Here is a 19024-nt window from a genome sequence, read left to right on the forward strand (position 1 = left end):
ATCTCTTGGATAAATAAACAGCGAAAAAAGGGGGGTAGGGGGCGTCGTTTGGATCAATGACGGATGAATTTTTTCTATATACCCAGGATATCTCTTATTGGAGGGATATCGGTACATATACCTCGCTTTACACGAATATATATATGGACGACGATATGAATCGGTCTATATGGTACAGGATGCCCTACGTGGCAGAATCAGAATATTTCAAGAATTCGCGGCAAAAGGTCGCCATCATGAGAACCACGTTTCATTGTTCAATCATCATCAGTCGTGTTTTTCATTTACTTCATGTGTAATCGAATAAGAAAAGCCTTATCAGGCACCAATAGATCATTCCGTCATGAGCTTGTATCATCATCCTCTACTTGATCAACCACTAATGACATTCTGATTTGATCAAGGAGCCTTTACCAGCCGAACTGTTCACAATGCAGTTCTACGCCTGGTCCATCAGACGTGATGCACTCGGCCGTTACGTTGCGGACCGTAGTAATGAGTGACCGAGGCCCACAGCCCATGACCAACACACGCTTGTCCGGGGACACACCGTCAACCGCGCCATGGATGAGAGAAGCGACATCAGGTCGACCATACATGACAGGAATTTCGCTAGGAAATTCGATGGTGGAGTCGTCACTAGGTGAGGCAGGGGACTCGGTAGGCGACGAGAAGCCATCCTTCTCAATGTCTGCCGACAGCCTTGGGATCGTGAGCCGTGGAAGATCCTCCTTCTCCGAGTCCGAGCCAACAAAGGTGCAGTTCGACGATGAGTTTGCCGTCGAGGGCGGTTTCTCGGTGTCAATCTCGGTTGCCGAGACGCGTGTCACGTAGACCTTGACAGAGATCCGGCAGTCGCTTCGAAGAGTCTCGAGGTGGTCGGAGAACCAAGTGAGATATGCTATTTCCCTCAGTCAGATGTGGTGATTCTTCAGACTTTAAGGGGTACGACTTACTTTGATTCTTAATCATCCAAATAAACTCAACTTCCTTCTCGTCTTCCTCGCGAAGTTTCTCGAGCATGTTGAGCGCCGCGCCGACAGTGAAGCTCGCTCCGCTGCCCCCTGCCACGAGGACAACCTTGTCATACTCGCTCGCGTCGGGAAAAGCGCCGTAGGGACCCTCGACTGACGCTTTGAGCTTGATCCCCGGGCTCTGGAGAGCGTACTTGTGCAGCGTCTGGGTAAACCCATCGTGCGCGGCGACGATGAACTCGAGGGGGTTTGTGGCCACGATGGTGAAGGGGTGAGTCTCGGCGGCGCGGACGGCGGGGATCCAGAGGAAGCCGTGCTTGCCCGGGGCAGATCTAAGGGGCGCCTTTGCAAGGGTCACTCGAGTGCCGCCATTGGGGAGAGGCATAAGAGTGACGGTGTTGTTGGTGCTGTTGATAACGATGCGAATGAAACGAACAATACGTTCCAAGAACCATATCCCACCAGCGACGGCCGCAGCGTAGAGAACCTTCTTGCTCGGCTCCGGCTGATGAATACCAGTCGTGATGATGGCGACAATCCAGAAAGTCACATGGATGTAGTAGAAAAGTTCGTACCACCAAGAGCGAAGAACTGCGCCGGCGATGGAGAGAACTAGGAGCGAGCCCGTAGCAACCATTCCAAAGATCTCGTCTCGCTCAGTGAGGCGCTTGATAAGGCCCTGCTGGCCGAACATGGCAGCATAGGCGCATGAGTGAACAATAACAAAGATGAGGGTTGTGTAGCCAGCTACACGATGGAGGATGTTGAGACGCTCATAGGATGAGGCCGTCAAGATGGCCAAGGGAGTGTTTTTGAGAGATAGGAAGATGGCAATAAGAAGGTTGGCGATACCCATCCTACGTCTGTTAGTAAGTGAACGCAGAGAAATGACCACGGCACTCACCATCCAGTTCGAGATGCCATGTTAGAGAGGAGCGACATGTTTTGGTTGTCAAGGTTGGTGAAAGTGACAATGACGTTGATAGCCAGGTAAGCAGTGATGAGGATCAGATGTGCCCCTGAAGGTACCCAAGGCAACTCCTGGAGACAGGCACCTCTGATCTTTCTATCATATCGTTAGCTACATCGCCTCACACCAAGAGAAGACAGTCTCATACCTAAAGAACCGAGTAACGACATTCGGCTTTCGTGAAGCACCGAGCCCAGCTCCGATACGTTTTAGAAGATGAGGGAATGCAAAGAGGCAGAAGAGTCCAGCCATGGCCCCTGCAAAGATGGCCATAGACTCAAAGTTCATCTGCTTGCGCCGGGCGAGCTTGGCGATGAACTCCGGATCAGCGTGTCCGCCCGCCATGATAGCTATGTAGGAAGCAAAGGATTTCAACGAGAGGGCGAGAAAAAAGGCCTTCCAGAGGCAGCAGGGAGAGAAAGTGTGGTTTAAAAGAAGGCAAAGAGGTAGGAGTCTCAGTCAAGCTTTCTAACGAGTGAGACTGTGACCTGTGTGTGCAGTATGACAGGACACAACGAACGTGAAGAGAGTGATCAAGGAGTGTATCAGAGACTCAATCTCCGAGGTGGCACGGTGGTGGACAGCGAGAGTAGTAAGTGATGCACCGAAAACCTCGAAACTGAGGGCTGCTTGCTGGTCTTTATCTACTGAATCCCTCACCTCTTGACTCGTCGGTCATGCCGTGTCCCACATGGCCAACAACCAGACTGAACAGGTGCTATACAGTCAAGAGAGTATGTGTGGAGAGGCATCGGGAAAACTTGAAACAAGAGGGTCTCCACGGAGAGTCAAGTGTGGTGATATCGGGCGTAGGGCTCATGGCTGCAGACAAAGCCGTGAAGGATCTGCCGGGTCGATGCACTACCCGTGATTCGGGAAGCCGACACGTAGAAGTTCTGTCAAACTGATGACAGCCAGCTAACAGCTGTGTGGTCAGTTATCTTGAACGCTCGGCAACTGGCATGAATCATGGCGGCTAGGGGCGAGTCAGTCTTGTCGGTTAACAACCTGTGGATCTAGACAAACCACATGGCCAGATGGATAGTCTCCATCTAGGCAAACTAGGCAAATAACGTCTCAGGTACCCGAAGAAATCACGCACCCGTGTCTCGTTGTCATCGGACCAGTTGCTCAACCTTGGTGCTGCCCTAAGGCGCTCAAGGTTGAGACAGTCTGTCACCTTCAACCAAACGGCTCGACCTGCAAAATTGTTCCCGCGACAAACGACTCAAGATATATGATGAGACATACGAGCTCAGAACAAATTACAGAGTCGGCGAGCCCAATGTGCCGGTGTCTAAGCCGGCGTTGATCATCGGGGCGGTTCCTCGGTGGAAAGATCTCGACTCGCAACATCTGTTAAGCCAAGAGGCTAGAAGAAACTGACAGACAACCGTCTCTCGGGATGTGGGTCGCCTTCAAACTCTGTTCCTGGTACCTGGCTCCTGTCAAGGAGAGTTTGAACCATCAAGAGGACGAGGGTTGCATTTGATCGTGACAACTAACCAAGCCGAGGAGATCGATATTCTCCTAGCTATCAGCATGGGTACGGTGAGATCAAACCAGCCATAAAGCACATCCCCAGCCCTCTTGCAGTCGATTTTTGCTCTTTAACAATATGCCTCCTGTCTTGTGGGAACTAGGGATGGCGAAACATCCGCCCTCCCCATAGTGTCCACGCGGTGACATTTCACCACACAGCCAATGACTTGAGCGCAAAATGTTTGCGCAAGCTTGGTTGGAGAAGAAATCCAAGGCACTCAGATGTAGTGCCTGCTGTGCGACCAACTTTGTGTGCCAACCAGCCACTCAACCTGATCTTCCAGGCCAACAAGTGTCCTGGTCTGAAGAGTTGCCATGGAAGGAAAGGGTTCAAGTTATCGCAGTCTCCAGTCCCGAGTTCGTATCAAATCCAATATTCGCCCCAGACAATCTCGGTCAGGTTCGAGAAAAGACCACGAAATGTCTCACTCCTGGGCCAATATTGGCACCTCTTGCATCTCAGATTGTCTTGTCGCTTTGCCAGCGAATCAGAACAACATGAAGGCCTGGGACTCGATCTTGAAGGACCATCCTGTGTATCTTCGGTTTCTTCCCCAGATGTGACGGATGACAGAGAATCCAGGCCTGCTTTGTCAAGCTGACAGAGTTGTCGAGTCTGCTAACCGTGTTTCGTAGCATCGCACATAGGGTCCAGATCCCTGAAATCATGGCTACACTCATCATCTTTCGGAGAATGCTTCGTTTCAAGAGCTTCGGCATGATACATGTTCCGTTTAATATCATTGTCAGCCACTGAAGGAACCTTTAGCCAACGCCACCGTGTCAATGATGCCGCAGCCCGTCCAAGGTATGAATCTGAGAATAGAACACACAGAAGGGCTTGGGAACTGAAACCCCATTGCATCCCACTTTCTGCTCTGTTTGCGTTGGCTGTTACACCGCATTGAGAGGCACAACGGTCCTGCCCCGTCCTCTGGGCACACGGCAGAATGACGGGAGGGGCCTCCATTTCAGCAACTACCCGACGGGCCAGGCTGGGTTGGGTTTCGAGAGGGACAGTTCCTCCGTGGACCTCCTCGTGTGTGGTTGCCTGTGCGGATAGTGAATTCGCCGGGCAAAGGAGCACTCGCGTATCACACATACAGATTTGTTCGATCAACGACCATGGCAGCACTCCTCCTGCACGAAAGTCGAGTCGAAATGGTCTCACGTGGGGTTTCACTGGGAGAAGCTCGAGTCCCTTTGTACTGGGCAAAATCATCTTTCGCAGTGGACGAGATTCCAATGTTTGTTTTCCGCCTGTTGAAGCAGGAAGCCGTCTCGGATGTTACCATTGTAACGGGAATCTTGGGCCTATCGACCCGTCGATATCGTCCCTTTACGCACGGCGACAGGATCGGAAGACTCTTGCCAAACAACGTGGGCAACATGCTAAGCGATAGACATCTTCATGCCTCCGTTGGCACAGATAACGCTGCCCGTAGTCCACCCACTCTCCGCTGAGCACAGCATGTCGATGGTGCCTGCAATCTCACTCGTGAATCCTGGCCGTCGGCCACCCATCGACTCGCGTACGATATGGTCGAAGCGCTCGGCGTCCGGTCCTGCCATGGCTAGGACATCAGCCTCGCCGTCATATTGCGCTAGAGGCGCTGCGTCGACATAGGGCTGGTTGATGTCCCAAAACGTCTTTCCGGCGGCCGCATACATGTCTCCCCATGCAGGCCCAGGGTTGACAGCATTGACTGTGGCACGAGAGGCCAGCTCACGGCTCCAGGTCCGTGTCATGGCTTCGAGGGCCGCTTTGCTCCCCGCATAGACGGACTGTCCCTGATAGCCGATGGATGACGATACGCTCGAAACATTCACGATGCGACCAGCTCGGTTTGCGGGGAGATGCAGGGCGACAGCTTGTGTGAGGAGAAGCGGAGCCAGGACATTGACGGAGTATACACGTTGAAACTCGGTTTCTTGAATAGGACCCTGCTTAGGGTCATTCATGTGCTGATTCGAAGCAACGCCGGCATTGTTGATGAGTATATCAATTTGGAACGGCCTGTTCGGGCTGTATGAGCCAAAGAAAGATCGTGCTGCCTCAACAATCTTTGCTGCAGCCTCAGCCGGGCTGCTCAAGTCGGCCTGCACAGCAGAGCATTGAACCTTGTGGGAAGATGACAGTTCACTGCAGAACTTCTTGGTAGGTTCAGTCGATGAATCGGACGTGTATACGAGGAGTAGATTGCATCCTTTGGCGGCCAATCTGGCAGCAACAGCAGCACCAATTCCTTTGTGACGAGTCAACTCAAAAAGGACACGAGACGGTGACAAGATGGGGTGCTTGACAGACCTCGTGAGCCTCCAGTCACGATCCCCAGCTTCGAGTCGTATGGTCGAGCAGTCCCTGGAGAGGACGCAATCTCTGTCTTTGCCTCTGACATGTTGGATGGTGATGGATTGCTCTCGCGGGCGGCTGTGACGACCCCTGCTCGCGTGGTCTGTCTCTTAACCTGGTAAGAAACCTTGACCGTGATTAAAGACGGTGATTGACGAGCGTAAGACTATCAACGGCGTCACAAATTATGGCATGATTCATGCAAGAGACTTTGCACGTGGGGAGTTAGCCGCCGGATCCCGTGGCAAGAAAATATCTGCGTCCCGCGTCTGCTCCTTGCGTCTGGGAATGGGAAGGAGTGTCGGTGTCCAATATCCGGGACCTCGATGGTTCCTACCCTAGCATTAGCATTTACAGAAGGTGAGGACGGGGACAGGAGGAAGGAGGAACCCCCACTATCTACAAGTACCATGTACTTCCCAAGGTGCCTCGAGCTATGGTGGGGTAACCCCACCAGTGACGTCGGGTTCTTTTTGGTCTTGGATCCATGAGATGATGGAACTGATTGTTTGCCTCTTCCTTGTCGATATCCTCACTTCTCACTCGCGCGGGGCAAGGCTCAAAAGCCCAGCTGAGGGAATGGAAGGCGTTTCCAGGCGCCATTGCATTGCAGAGCGTCGCAGCGGCCCTTACAGCCAGCGGCGGTCAGGGATCCAGGTCCCCTATGAACCCGACACAGCAAGCAAGGGACGCCTCTCTCGACGCACCATTACACCTCCAAGGTGAGGCCCTCAAGGTCCAGGGGGGCAGTTCCGGAAGCAGGGATGCCGACCAATCGGCGACCCTCAGATCAGGGCTCCAAACGTCGGTCTCCAGCCGACCGGCGTCGTACATGCTCTAGCAGATGTTCACCTCTGTCGACCGCTCATCCGCCGCGTTTCCCCGGTGCTTTCTGGCGCACCACTCGACGTCCGACACATGCCAGTTCGCGCCAGGTATCAGCCAAACCGCTGTACTCCGGAAGCCTAGAAGCGGGGCGCCCCCTCGCCAAGATGCGGTGATGTCTGGGGCCGTTGCGTCAGGCTCTGTTCCCGGGACTTCCTATCTGGGACGCCGCATCACCCATAGTTGGATCGTAGTGCCATGTGTGGACCGTTGCTTCAAGGATTTGTAAACGACTAGTCCGATGCCATTGTCCGCAATACAGGGGAGAAGTCGGGAGAATGGCAAGGAGATACGGGGGCGGATCCGATCCAGCGAGTGTTGAATCAATGAGGGTCCGTTTCTCGGTGTAGGAGCTCATGATCTGAGCTAGGAGCACTCCGGTCTGCCGTTATTCATAACCTCCGCGTCCTCCTCCTTCTCTCCTCTCTATCCATCCTTCCTCCACAACACCCTTGACAACTCCACACAACTATCACCATGTCTGATCTTCACCCACTCAACGGAGGCAACTTTGTCCACAACGACAAGCGTTGGATCGATGGCGGCTCCATCATGAAGCGCTTCTCCCTCGAGGGAAAGACTGCCATCATCACCGGTGCTGCCGCCGGTATCGGCTGGGCCGTTGCTCAGGCCTACGCCGAGATGGGTGCCAACATTGCTCTCTGGTACTTTACCAACACCAAGGGACCTGAGCGTGCCGAGGAGCTCGCTAAGCAGTACAACATTCAGTGTAAGTTCACATTGGTTGACGGCCATGAGGTTATCTCAAAAGCTAGGACCTTCCGCTGACCCGATGACAGGCAAGGCCTACCAGGTTGATGTTAGGGATGCCGAGGCAGTTGAGAAGGCTGTCGACCAGTCTGTCCAGGACCTCAATGGCCGTCTGGACATCTTTGTCGCCAACGCCGGTATCCCCTGGACCAAGGGCGCCATGGTTGACGGCCCTGTCGACCACTACCGTGATGTCGTCCAGACTGATCTTGACGGCACTTACTACTCGGCCAGAGCCGCTGCTAAGCACTGGCGTCGCCAGAAGAACGAGGGTACCACCCTTACTGGCGAGCCCTTGACCAACTACACCTCGGGCAGCTTCGTTGCCACTGCTTCCATGAGCGGCGGCATCGTCAACATCCCCCAGCTTCAGGCTGCCTATAACGCTGCCAAGGCTGGTGTCATTCACCTTGTCAAGAGTTTGGCTGTTGAGTGGGCTCAGTATGCTCGCGCCAACGCCATTTCTCCCGGCTACATCATGACCGAGATCTCCAACTTTGTGCCCCAGGAGACCAAGCAGATGTGGCACGACAAGATTCCCCAGGGGTAAGTTTATCTTGATGACATGGAGATACTCAGTTGCTAACTAGAAACAGACGCGAGGGTGAGCCTCATGAGCTTCAGGGCGCGTATCTTTACCTTGCGTCTGACGCTTCCACCTACGCCACCGGTGCCAACTTTGTCATCGACGGCGGTTACAGCGCCCCTTAAAGAGAGTTATGAATCACGACATTAAAAGGACACGCTTCGTTATTACAAGCGGATTTAGAACGGTATGGAAAAGCAGCATCACGTGTTTGGGCTTATTAGAATACCGTAGACGACATGGGTTATGACATTGGAAAGGACTGAGATCCTATGAGACATGTTTGGTACGACATTTAGAAAGAAAGAAATACACGCAAAATTTGCAAAGTCTCCAGTTCCTCCCCGTTAAACATTGAATGACAGAAAACGCCCCTGAACTCAGTTACCGTATTCTGAACCTCGTCTTCGGGACACGACTTCATCGTCGCCGAGATCTTCCTCGAGACCAACATCATCATCCCACCTCTCTGGGGTCAAGGGGGAATGAAGGCCGGTACGACGCAAAGCATTGGCCTTCATGTTTGGATCATTTCTCAATCCACTCTGAAGCTTGGCCCGTCTCCTAACGACAAACTCTATGTTCTTCCTCCAAGACACCTTGTCAGCTTGCAGACCTCGACGCATCTCGGGATTATCATGCGAGATGTTGAGTCTGTCCAGCCATTCGACCAAGCTGCCCGCGAGATCGATGAGCTGGCCAAATGTGGCCCGGTCAGCGTCTTCCCTGGTGAGTAGCTTCTTCCCGTACTTGAACTCCCGTGCCCCCTTGCTGATCTCGTTCATGTCCTTGGCGACCATGACCCTTTTGAGGCCATTGAGGACGTACATGGATGCTCGGACCTGGTTGTTGACACTGGGGTTCATCTTGGAGAGATCCTCTCTGCACTGCTCGGCCCATTTGTTGGCGTCGTGGATGAGCATGTTTGCCAGCCTGTTGCACCCTTCGCGGAGGGCGAGCTCGACGTAGTTGCGTGTCCGCAGGAAGACGGACAGGTTGAGGTAATTGATCCGGTCCATGAGCGACATCTCGCCTCCTCCCAGGGTAGGGGTTTGGTCGTCGTCGGGCCTGCCGGCCGTTCTAACTGCCCTGGCGGCGGCCCTGATGAGCGCGTCGGCGGACAGGTAGTTGGAGTCCCCTTGCTGGCGGAGCTCTTCCACTTCCTGTTCCTTGGCGTCATGGCTTTTTTGTAGGTTGTCAATATTCCTCTCGAGTTGCCGCTTTTGCTCCTTGCAGTCGACCTGCATCTGCTTCTTCTCCTGCTGAAGACCCTTTGCCTCCTCGAGTTTCTTTTCAAGACTCTGCTTGAGATCGTCCCTCTCCTTGGTCAGACCTCTGTTATCGGCTCTGACCTTCTCCAAATCGTCTTGATCGGTTGCATGCTGCGATTCCAACTGTGCCACTTCCTTTCGAAGGTCGTCAAGCTTCTTGGCGTCGACCTGGAGGTTCCCCGTCTTCTTCTGTTCCGCTTCTATACACTCATTGAGTCTCTGGGAGTCGTCTTGTCGGAGCTTCTCCAGCTTATCCTTTTCGCTTTGGAGCCTCTTAAGCTCAGTTTGGTTAGTCGCTCGTTCCGACTCGAGTTGCTTCTTCTCCTTCTCCAGCTCCTCCTTCTCACCCCCGACCTTCTTGATGTCGGCTCTGAGGTCATCCCGCTCCCTCCTTAACCCAGTATTTTCTTCTATGAGGTTCATTCTCTCCGTCTGGAGCTTCTTGATCTCGTTCTGGTTCTCCTTGTGTTGTTTTCCCAGTTCCTCCTTTCTCCTCTCAAGCTCCTTCACCTGACCCGTCAGCGTCTCATTTGCTTTCCGGAGGTCAATATTATCATCATCTTTCTCCGCCAGCCAGTCCTTGTGGATGTTTAGTTCTTCCCTTAGTTTCTGCAAATCTTCTGGCGGAGATGGCGCAGGGCTGCCCGCGTTTGCCTTGGCCCTGAGTCTTTCAACTTGCTCTTCTGCCTCCTCAAGTTTTTTGATCAACTTGTCGAGTTCTTTGGTTTTCTCCTCCTTTTTCTTTATCAGCTTATTAACATCCTCGAGCTCCTCCATCAATTCAGTTTCCTGTCGTGCTAGTTTTTGAATATCTTGTTGGTTCTCTTCATACTCTGAGATCTATATTAGCGGCACGTTGGAAAAGTCTCGTTTCTGGTTGTCAACTTACTCTCTTTCAGCCCTTTGCTGGATCTTTCCAGAGCATCTTTGGTGACGCTGTCTCGTTGTATCTGACCATCGTTGAATGCCTCGTAAGCCGGTGGCCAGCCTCTCTGAAACTCCAGAACCATCCCATCCAAATCGTGGGCCACCTCTTGAAGAAGTTGCACTGCGTCACTCGACATATACCCATATTGATTCGATTCGTTGGCGGCGGTGGTAGCCTTGGCTTCCCAGGACTTCACTTTCTCCTTCATGACCTCGTAGAACTCTTGGTGAAAGTGGTTGTCGGCTTGACGATCCCGGTCTGCTGTTTTAGCACGGTCTTCGGCCGCAATCAGGTCGGCCGTGTGCTCGTCAGACACCCTGAATTCATCTAAAGCAAAGATCACCCAAGTCAGCAAAGCAACCAAACAGTTTCGGGCTCTTCTTACCTCCAGCAACGCTCTCCACCTCCTTACGGGTTTTGCCAGCCTCGTACATGACAATCTTGGATTGGAGCACAGCCTTTTCCTTGAGGAGGCGGGCTACCTTCTCCTCTAACTGAGAAAGTCCATTGGCCTGCTTTGTCGAATCCATGCCGCCTTGCTGTTGAATCTTGTCCAATTCACTGTGTTTAGACTCTAGCTTGTCTTTGGCTTCGGCGAGCTTAGTCTCTGATTCACTGAGTTTCTCTTCAAGCATCTCCACCCGCTCCTCTTTGGACTTTTTGTAATCATCAAAGTTGTCGCGCAGATCCTGGAGTTGTTTGCTTGATTTGTCCATCTCCTCGGCGAAGAGGGCTTTCAGGCGGTCCAGCATCTTGAGCAGCTCGTTGGCGTGGGCGTTGGGGACGTCATCCCCGTTCCTGCAGTACTCTTGTAGAGCAGCAATGAGGCCGCTGTCCCGAGTGTATTTCTCGTAAATCTCATCTCTCAGTGCCGTAGTGACCTCAAAGCCTTGCTCAGCTAGGCCCTCCACCTGCTTCTTGGCCCGCTCCATGGGAGGGGTAGTCGGCCTCATGGAGACGCCAAGGGTGTTGAATTTCTCTGTGCCTTGGTTCGTAGCGACTTTGTTGTATGCTGCAACGGCATCATCAACCTCTTCATCAGAGATGGGAACGTTCCGTGCATAGATAAACTCTCGATCGGGATCTCCAATATCTGGGTACGGGTGCCTTGTCCCCCACCAGTCGGGGTTGTGCCTCTGGCGATTCTCCTGGTTTACGTGGTACTCCGCAATGTCCCGATCAAGCTGATCCCCGTCAGTGTCAGTGGTCTGTTGAAACGAGTCTTCATTGTCGTCGTCAGACTGTTGCCAGTTGTTGCCGTTCATTGTGAATTCGCAATGTTTCGTGTTTTGAGATGAAAATGGGGTTGTCAAAGTAATGTTCTGAATTTGTTCAAGGAGAACAATAATGAGGGAGCTCGAGGTTATATATTTGTTTGGGTGAATGGGACCTGGAGAAGGCTCAAGGGTCATGAACAACAAAGAGCACTGCTTCTCAAAGATATCGGGCTGAATGACACTCAGATCTCATAGACGAAGGCGTTTTATGGCACAACCCGTGCCTCGTTTCTTGTGGTTGCACACAGAAGACGCTGCTAGAACTACTAATGGATGCTCATGCTGGGGGGTTTACTTCATGGATACTTTCAGCTACCATGATGCCTTCATAATGCCTAGGAATATCTTCACTCGTGGCAGAAACATGAGCCACCTTCTAGATCAATTGCGATTGTGACCTTTCTCGGGTCTGCTCCAACTGAAGGGTGTTGGTCTGTGAGTTGATCACGACTGGACTTGACCTGTCACGTCCTTTGTTCATGTCTCCCTGGGCCAACCAAATGACAACACCCAAAAACAGAACTGATCTGTGTGCCACACCCCGTTTAGCTTCTTATCAAAGGAGTTGACAATAGGTTACTGTATGGCCCCAATCCCAGCTTTCCAAATCCAGTGTGCCACGACTTGTATTCTTTGTTCTGCTAGATAAAGACATGGGTCGGTTAGGCGTTGCCAACGTGGTGTCTACAAGACCACACTGCCTGGTCAGCCGTCCAATGAACGGCGTAGCCTCTCGGTGATGCCGATAACTTAGCCATAGTTAACTCATCTAGACTCAGCCTTTCTTTATCCTGGGCACCGCCATGGCTCATCTTGGAAAGGGGCTCCGTAAGACAGCTTTTTGGACGCACAAATCTCAATACGGAGCTCAGAATTAAACAAGGTTGAGAAAGATGGTCTTTATCTATGGTCATGGTGAGGAACTGTAACATTCCTGGGTATCGTGGCGCCGAATATCGAGATGAATCGCCAACATCGACGCATACAGAGAGTAAGAAGAAACGCCATAACCCAAACCCCCAAAACTCGCTCGCCATAAGCAAAAATGTCTAATGCTGTTTCAAACCGGATTCCATGCCCTTGTTCTCATCTCAACCCGATCCCTTGGATAACCCCTATCTTCAACTTTCACCAACACATCTGTCGTCAACCTAATGCCCTTGTTAGGCTCTCGAAGCTCCACCATGCCCGTCGTCGAGCCAGCATCAGATGCCGCTCCTCTCGTTCCTCGGCTGTAATTCCCAAAGTGAGGATTACCGAAGCTAGCGTCGTTATTCCAGTCGCCATCAAGAGTGCTGGAGCCGCTGCCACGAGAGAACTTGAGAAACCCGCTCTCGAAGCGGCTTCGGAGCTTGAGCTTGGTAGACATGAGGCGAAGAAGAGGCTGTAGAGCAGGGAAGCAGCCACACCAGAGACCAACGTGAATCTCCAGTGCCGTCCATGGGCACACCCTGGCCATGTTGTAGGTTCTACAAGTTCAGTGTTAGCAGGGCCTCTATGAGCAAACCAAAGGTATACCAACGGATCCGAGGCAAAGTCTGTCGTGATAAGCATGCCAGTCTTAATAAATGCCGTGACGGCGGCGAAGAATCCAACGGAAAAGATGAGGGTCAGTTTGATGATTTTGGGACGAGTCATCATGTTGCTAAAGACCACCCAGAGGGGAAGCGCAAGGAGCACAACATCGAGGCATGAGCCGACGATGGAGTGTGCCCACATAACATGGGCCTCCTTTTCTCTGCTGACACATTTCCTATCGGGTTTTCCAGTGTTGAAAAGATCTCTGCCACTCACTGTTAGAGCGGGAAATTACAATCGGCACATACTATACTCACATGATAGGGTTACACTCGAAAAGGAAGAAGAAGAAGCCGACCAGAGAAATGGAGATGTTTATGAAGGCGATTATCCAGACGCATACCATGAAATGTGCTGAGATTCAGTCAGTTATCAACTCCCAGAAGGAATATCAAGACCCGCTTACGCTCTCTATTCAGACGAGGGAAGAAGGCCAGGATGGATAGTCGAACAAATCCGATTGCCCAGAAGAATATCAGTTGATTAATTGGCAGCAACTATCAAGATATCCGTGTCAGTGATGGTGAACCTTCAGCCCAGTCTTGCTCAGACATACCGAGAAGAAGGCATTCAACTGCTCTGGAGTGAGCGAACTTATGTGAGATCCAGCTCCATATCCAACAGCGACGATTTCTCCAGAAGAGTAGGTGACTGCGAGGGCCTATATTCACTTCATTAGCAGCCAGCTCGAGCAACAGAAGCAACTAAACACCAACCCACCCAGGCGATAACGGCCAACAGATCATCCCACCAAAGAGCTTGTATCATGACACCCCTCACATACAGCCTCAAGCTCATAATTACCGACGTGATGACGATGAGGGCAATATTCAGGTTCAGCATGATGTATCCATGCGACTCCTCCGCCTGCGGCTCGACTCTTGGTCCGACCGCCATCTCTTCTCGTTGGTGACAGTGATTGTCGTCGTGATGGAGATGGCCCGCGGGTTCTCCCAGGTGCTCGCCGGGCTCAGGAGTCGTCGGTCTCGGCCGAGTTTTCGAAACAGAATGTCTGATAACCGCGAGAACAAGTGGCAAGACATTGAGTAATGAATCCAAAGTTCAAGGGCGAGCTTGCTCGTTGCTGGAAAAGTCGAGCCCAAGGGGGGCGAACTCAAGCCTATTATGGGGGATATATCCCGACTACACCATACTTGGACGAGGATCCCAAGCCACAGCTCAAGCTCACAGACGATCTAGGCCAAGCGTCGCGCGGAGGATGCAGGGACAGGTAGGCATATAGTTCAGCCAAGGTGAGATAGCAGCGCCACCGAGACCCAGAAACAGAGACGCGTGAGGAGGATCCGAACGGATGGAGATGTTGGGCTGGGGCGCGCCTCAAGGAGCCTCTTGATCGCCGGACTGGGCAAGGTGTGATTTGTAACCTAGGGCGTCTTCGGTGAAAGGCTGTGGCCGGGGACAGCTGATGAAGGCGAGGAGGCCATATCTGAGGCAAACCCAAGGCTTCATGAAAGGAGAAGTGCCAGGATGAAGCCATAATTGACTTAGGATGTCACTTCACAGCCTACAAAATAGATGGCATACAATCTAATGGCATAATTACAGGTTGTGGCAACACACAAGTAAGCCCACAGCAATGATCGAAGAGTCTCGCCAAAGAGACCCCTACGCCGCACAAGCCCGAGCTACAGGAGCTTGATCTAGAGAGTTGGGCTCCAAACATCTACACATCACAGGAATAGATCACAGAAGTTCCCATTTCAAGGCTCTGTCTGTGCTGAGAAACATCATCAACGGGCCGTTTCCTCAGTCACGAATAGGCCGAGGAGGCTTTCCCTCTGTTTCACAGCCAGAGTTTGTTTCGTCTCTTCAACAAAATACAGCCTGTGAAAGCTCAACTTCCCCCAGATGGCGGTTTGACCAGGGCACAGCTTGCCGCCATGACAATGTCTCGGTGTCAAAAGACGATGGCGTTCGCTGGCGTCCAAGCTAGGCCCATAGCTCTCATCGGCGGGCAGCGGGACACCCGATTCGGTTGCCCTGCGGATCGGCGCGCCGGGGCTACAGTCCCGTTCCTGGCTAGAGAGGGCTCGAGCGTGACGGGCGCAAAGGACGAGACCCTGTCTCTCTCCTGGCGTATTGGCTTGTTGATTTTTTGAGTTGTTGCAGAGCCCACGATGGTTGAGATTTGGGGAGCGAGGCCATGTGTCTTTTGCCTTGAAGGTTCTCATCGCCAAGCGTCTAGAAGAGTCTGTAACCGCCCTACTTCCATGACTGGAATGCTCGACTCGGCTTTTGTGGAATAGTCACCAGGTGTCCGCGATGAGCCAGGACAGACTCTAAATGGAGAAGTAATCGCTGTGGCCCAACAAGCTTGTCGACCATGATGATGCCCGAGGCTGTTGTTGGTGCAAGCCCAATGGAGCTGCAAGGAGAAGCAGAGAGCATCCAACGGTGAGTACTCTTCAAGAGTTTCTACTGTTTAAACTACAGGCTAGCCTCCAGTCTTGTTTGCTCTGCCGGGTCAAGAACCATCACAAGTAAATACTTAACCGCCAGCACGCTCGACTCCGACAGCTATTACACGATAAACCTCTACCTCTATGGTCTGATCAATGCCTCGAGTTGATCACATGGTGCTTCGACAATCAATTCACCGCCGGAGCCGAGGAGATGACTCAAGGCGAGAGCGGTTTTTTTCTCATGTGCCAACCAACGAACCAGTCATTCTCCCAGACTGAGAGGTTGTTGGTGCACCTTGTTTCATCTTGATCACAATGTGGCAATCTCGGATGTAACCTCTTGTTGTGGAGCTGTGTTGGGGGAGAGGGGAGAGAGCTGCAAGTGATTAATCACAGCTTTTTTTGGTTGGGATGAGACATCCATGATGGTAACCTCTCCCTTTGTCAAATCATGTATCGCTGCGCCTCACAAACATACGAGGTTTTATTGGGTCCTAGGACTTCTTGATATGAAACTCGGGCATTACCATCTTCAGGAAAGGAACGCTTGTTTCTATCTGATCAACAATCGCCAACACCAAGCGTGTGATCATGGACAATGCCTCCCTCAGCTTCTTCGAAAACTCTGATCAATATTTCCAAGACTAGAATTATAATGGTAGAGAGGAGAAAGGCTTTCAAAGTAAATAGAGTTCCTAAAGTCCCTTTAAACTCGCTATCTTGTGGGTAAAATATGCGCCAAATATCTACCCCTAAGATCAATCGCTCGCTAAATCAATGCCTCCAACACACATTTCAATCCTATCTATAAGGACCACACTACTCCAAACACTACTTGGTATCCACAGTCAAGCCTTGAAATTGCACGGTATCCAGTACCCTCCAAGCCCCAGTACACAGCACTCCATCCGACCAACAGTGAAGCATCCCAGTCAATGTGATTCCACTGTATGTGAAACGTGAGCCAGCCAGCCAGCGGCAGTTCGCAAGCCCGTCCAAAGCATCGCGGATGCTACCAAGCCGTATTCTCGTCCATCTGATCCTTTGCCGCCCCGGATCATTACCACAGCTCCTCACTGTGCACCATGTCCTTCGCCACCCGGCCTCCAGAATCTTGTCGGAAGCTTTGTCGTGAAGCAGCAACGTTGGCAAGGTTCAACGGTTCAGGCGGTCCCTTGCGTGATGCCGCACCATTCTTCGGGCTCGATGGGTGTAAAGTAGCCTTGGGATGCGAAGGGAGGCCGAGGGAGCCTGGTGGCAACTCGGGAGAGCCCACCGAATCTCTCGCGAGTTTCGAAGAAGTGGGAGAGAGTTGCTTTCGAATATCGGGTTCGTATAGATGGTGAACGGGATGACCGCTTGGAGTCGGAGACTGGATCGGATCTGGTCGCCTGTGGCGCTTAGTTCCTCGGGGTGATGTCGAGTCCCAGGCACCAAGGAACGCGGTTCCGGGATGGAACGAGGTCAGGAGGCCGCCAGCAAAGAATGGCAATACTCCTCCAAGTACCATAAAAGCAGATTCATTCTGGAAGAGGCTCCCCGACACTTCATCCGCAAACTCGACGAGGCGATAGATCGAGTAGACGATAAGGAGAGTCGACGCTATTTCCATTGCTAAGCCCTAGAGTTAGCGAGGGTCACAATCGTTACAGTGCAGGGCCAATTACCCATGAGGAACTTCTTGAAATGGGAAGACGAGTAGATCTGGACGTGTCTGGCATCAAGACTTCCTCGTTTGGTGCTGAGGCCCAGGGTGAACCAGAAATGCAGTCCAGTGCATGCCACCAATGCGGCGGCTTGGATGGCCAAGCCTGCGGCTGTGACGATTGCGCCTTGCTTTCGCTACTCCAATGTCAGCTTATCACAGCCTTGTTACCACCATGCTCAGGAGTACATACAGTAACTCCGCTAGACTCGTATGCTGTAAAGATTATGCCGATTAGCTGCAATAGCATACTGCCAGCGCTGAGTCCCCAAAAGACGAAACCAGCCAGGAGTGGCTTGAACGGGCAGATGGGCTCCCCATAGATGCCTAGGATATGAGGGAGGATGATAAAGATGGCGAGGCTGAGAAATGACGGGCCGAGAACTGTCCCAAACAAGAAGAGGAAGAAGTGGCCTTGGTGGTCTCGGTTTGAGTGTAACAGGAGCCGGCCGATGAATCCCAACACTTCGAAAAAGAGTCCAGTTGTGAGCACCACAGAGAATAGATATGTCCGTGATCGAAAGCCGAGATAGGGGACCGCTAGAGCGAGAAGGAGAAAGGCGACCAGTAGGACGGCATTGCCGCCTACGCTTGGATTGTACGCGTAGAAGCCACCAAAGGCTGGACAGGTTGAACCACAGTCTCCTGTCATCGTCGATTGTCGACCAGCGATGGCTGGCAAGTTATCATGACAGGCTTGGCAGCCGAGGCAAAGGCAGAAAGAAACCCAGAGCAAGACACAAGAGGCTTGGCCCACTACATATACATACGCTGCCTACGGGGTGCCAGGCCAGGTAGCCATGGCTATGGCCATGCCATCACAGTTACCTGCCGGTCTGAGCAGAGACATGCATGTGAGGCTCTGCAGCTACGGGGCGCTGTGGAAGAATCGTCACAATTGGAGGGGCCATGGCTGCAGTGCAACAATCCGGACCGTGACCCATGGAGGCAGTTGGACGCCTTCCAGAGATGCCCTTCTCAGTGGCCAATGAAGTGTAGGGCTGAGAGCGGGAACTTGCGAGACGTAAAGCCCGATGGGTGGAGAGAGCCAACCAGCTTTGGGCACGATCGACATGGAAGAGCACAAGGGTGCACGTATCGTGCAAAGTGCAAGTACCTCGCCATGGCAACCAGTCATCGGCTGAGGAGGCAATGCGCGGGAATTCGAGGTGAGCCACGAAAGACGAGCTGACGATTTGACCCGATACCCTTGTATGCCACCGGGGTGAAGAGTGTTTGCGAGAACAAGAGCGTTACGCAGGCAGCATGTATGTGACGACTTGACATGGCCATGCCAACTGCAGAACCTTTTGCGACTGAAAACATGGCAGTGGGAGAGTATATCCCGGGCCAAGCCAGGATCGAATTTACCAGGGCGGAAGGTCAATCTCTTGCCTGCAGGACACAATCTCTGGTCAAGGTGTTGGCTGAGTTGGGGGCCAAGCCTGCCAATCACAGCCAGATCAAGCGGGGAACAGCGGCAGGCTGCACCGCGCGGAGAGCGATGCAGGGCCACGAAGTCGGTGAGATATCACTCTGGTTGGTGGACGAGCGCCAGAGGAGGCATCCATCTTTGGCGGCAAGCGGGCCGCATCGTTCCATTCCGCGAGCTGGGGGCGCTGAAGGCGACTGCGACTGGTCGTCGGGAGTTTTGTTTGCAAGCATGTTCCGGCTGTGACAGATGGATCATGGCATGATTTAAGATTCGTGTTGGTGCGGAAGCGCGCAGTAGGCTCGTACTATGCATGAGAGTGCTTCGGG

General features: G+C 52.5%; 4 protein-coding genes and 2 pseudogenes across 6 annotated transcripts, besides 2 other annotated features; 1 reads left to right on the plus strand and 5 right to left on the minus strand.

Annotated features, from left to right (window-relative positions):
• Window positions 1-410: 410 nt before the first annotated feature.
• On the minus strand, window positions 411-2292 carry NCS57_00717200 (annotated as a pseudogene). Its single transcript has 4 exons — window positions 2093-2292; window positions 1879-2040; window positions 957-1831; window positions 411-901 (listed from the first exon to the last, which is right to left on the minus strand).
• Window positions 411-2292: a sequence feature.
• A 2586-nt stretch (window positions 2293-4878) lies between these two features.
• NCS57_00717300 (uncharacterized protein) lies at window positions 4879-5885 on the minus strand (the record flags this gene model as incomplete). The annotated part of the gene is made up of 2 exons (XM_053057034.1): window positions 4879-5732; window positions 5795-5885. The coding sequence occupies 2 exons, from the start codon at window positions 5883-5885 to the stop codon at window positions 4879-4881; spliced, it is 945 nt and encodes a 314-aa protein (XP_052913229.1).
• Window positions 5886-7201: 1316 nt separating this feature from the next.
• NCS57_00717400 (uncharacterized protein) lies at window positions 7202-8206 on the plus strand (the record flags this gene model as incomplete). Its single annotated transcript, XM_053057035.1, has 3 exons — window positions 7202-7454; window positions 7525-8041; window positions 8092-8206. The coding sequence occupies 3 exons, from the start codon at window positions 7202-7204 to the stop codon at window positions 8204-8206; spliced, it is 885 nt and encodes a 294-aa protein (XP_052913230.1).
• A 255-nt stretch (window positions 8207-8461) lies between these two features.
• Window positions 8462-11545, minus strand: NCS57_00717500 (uncharacterized protein; the record flags this gene model as incomplete). Its single annotated transcript, XM_053057036.1, has 3 exons — window positions 8462-10185; window positions 10242-10607; window positions 10666-11545. The coding sequence occupies 3 exons, from the start codon at window positions 11543-11545 to the stop codon at window positions 8462-8464; spliced, it is 2970 nt and encodes a 989-aa protein (XP_052913231.1).
• A 1072-nt stretch (window positions 11546-12617) lies between these two features.
• NCS57_00717600 lies at window positions 12618-14167 on the minus strand (annotated as a pseudogene). Its single transcript has 6 exons — window positions 13856-14167; window positions 13692-13796; window positions 13542-13632; window positions 13393-13489; window positions 13080-13340; window positions 12618-13026 (listed from the first exon to the last, which is right to left on the minus strand).
• Window positions 12618-14167: a sequence feature.
• Window positions 14168-16618: 2451 nt separating this feature from the next.
• Window positions 16619-18011, minus strand: NCS57_00717700 (uncharacterized protein; the record flags this gene model as incomplete). Its single annotated transcript, XM_053057037.1, has 3 exons — window positions 17457-18011; window positions 17226-17400; window positions 16619-17172 (listed from the first exon to the last, which is right to left on the minus strand). Exons 1-3 carry the CDS (start codon window positions 17913-17915, stop codon window positions 16619-16621), a joined length of 1188 nt encoding a protein of 395 aa, XP_052913232.1. The 5' UTR covers window positions 17916-18011.
• Between the last annotated feature and the right edge of the window lie 1013 nt (window positions 18012-19024).

The sequence above is a fragment of the Fusarium keratoplasticum genome, chromosome 5 (genome assembly GCF_025433545.1).
Source record: "Fusarium keratoplasticum isolate Fu6.1 chromosome 5, whole genome shotgun sequence".
In the NCBI taxonomy this organism is placed as follows: Eukaryota; Fungi; Ascomycota; class Sordariomycetes; order Hypocreales; family Nectriaceae; genus Fusarium; species Fusarium keratoplasticum.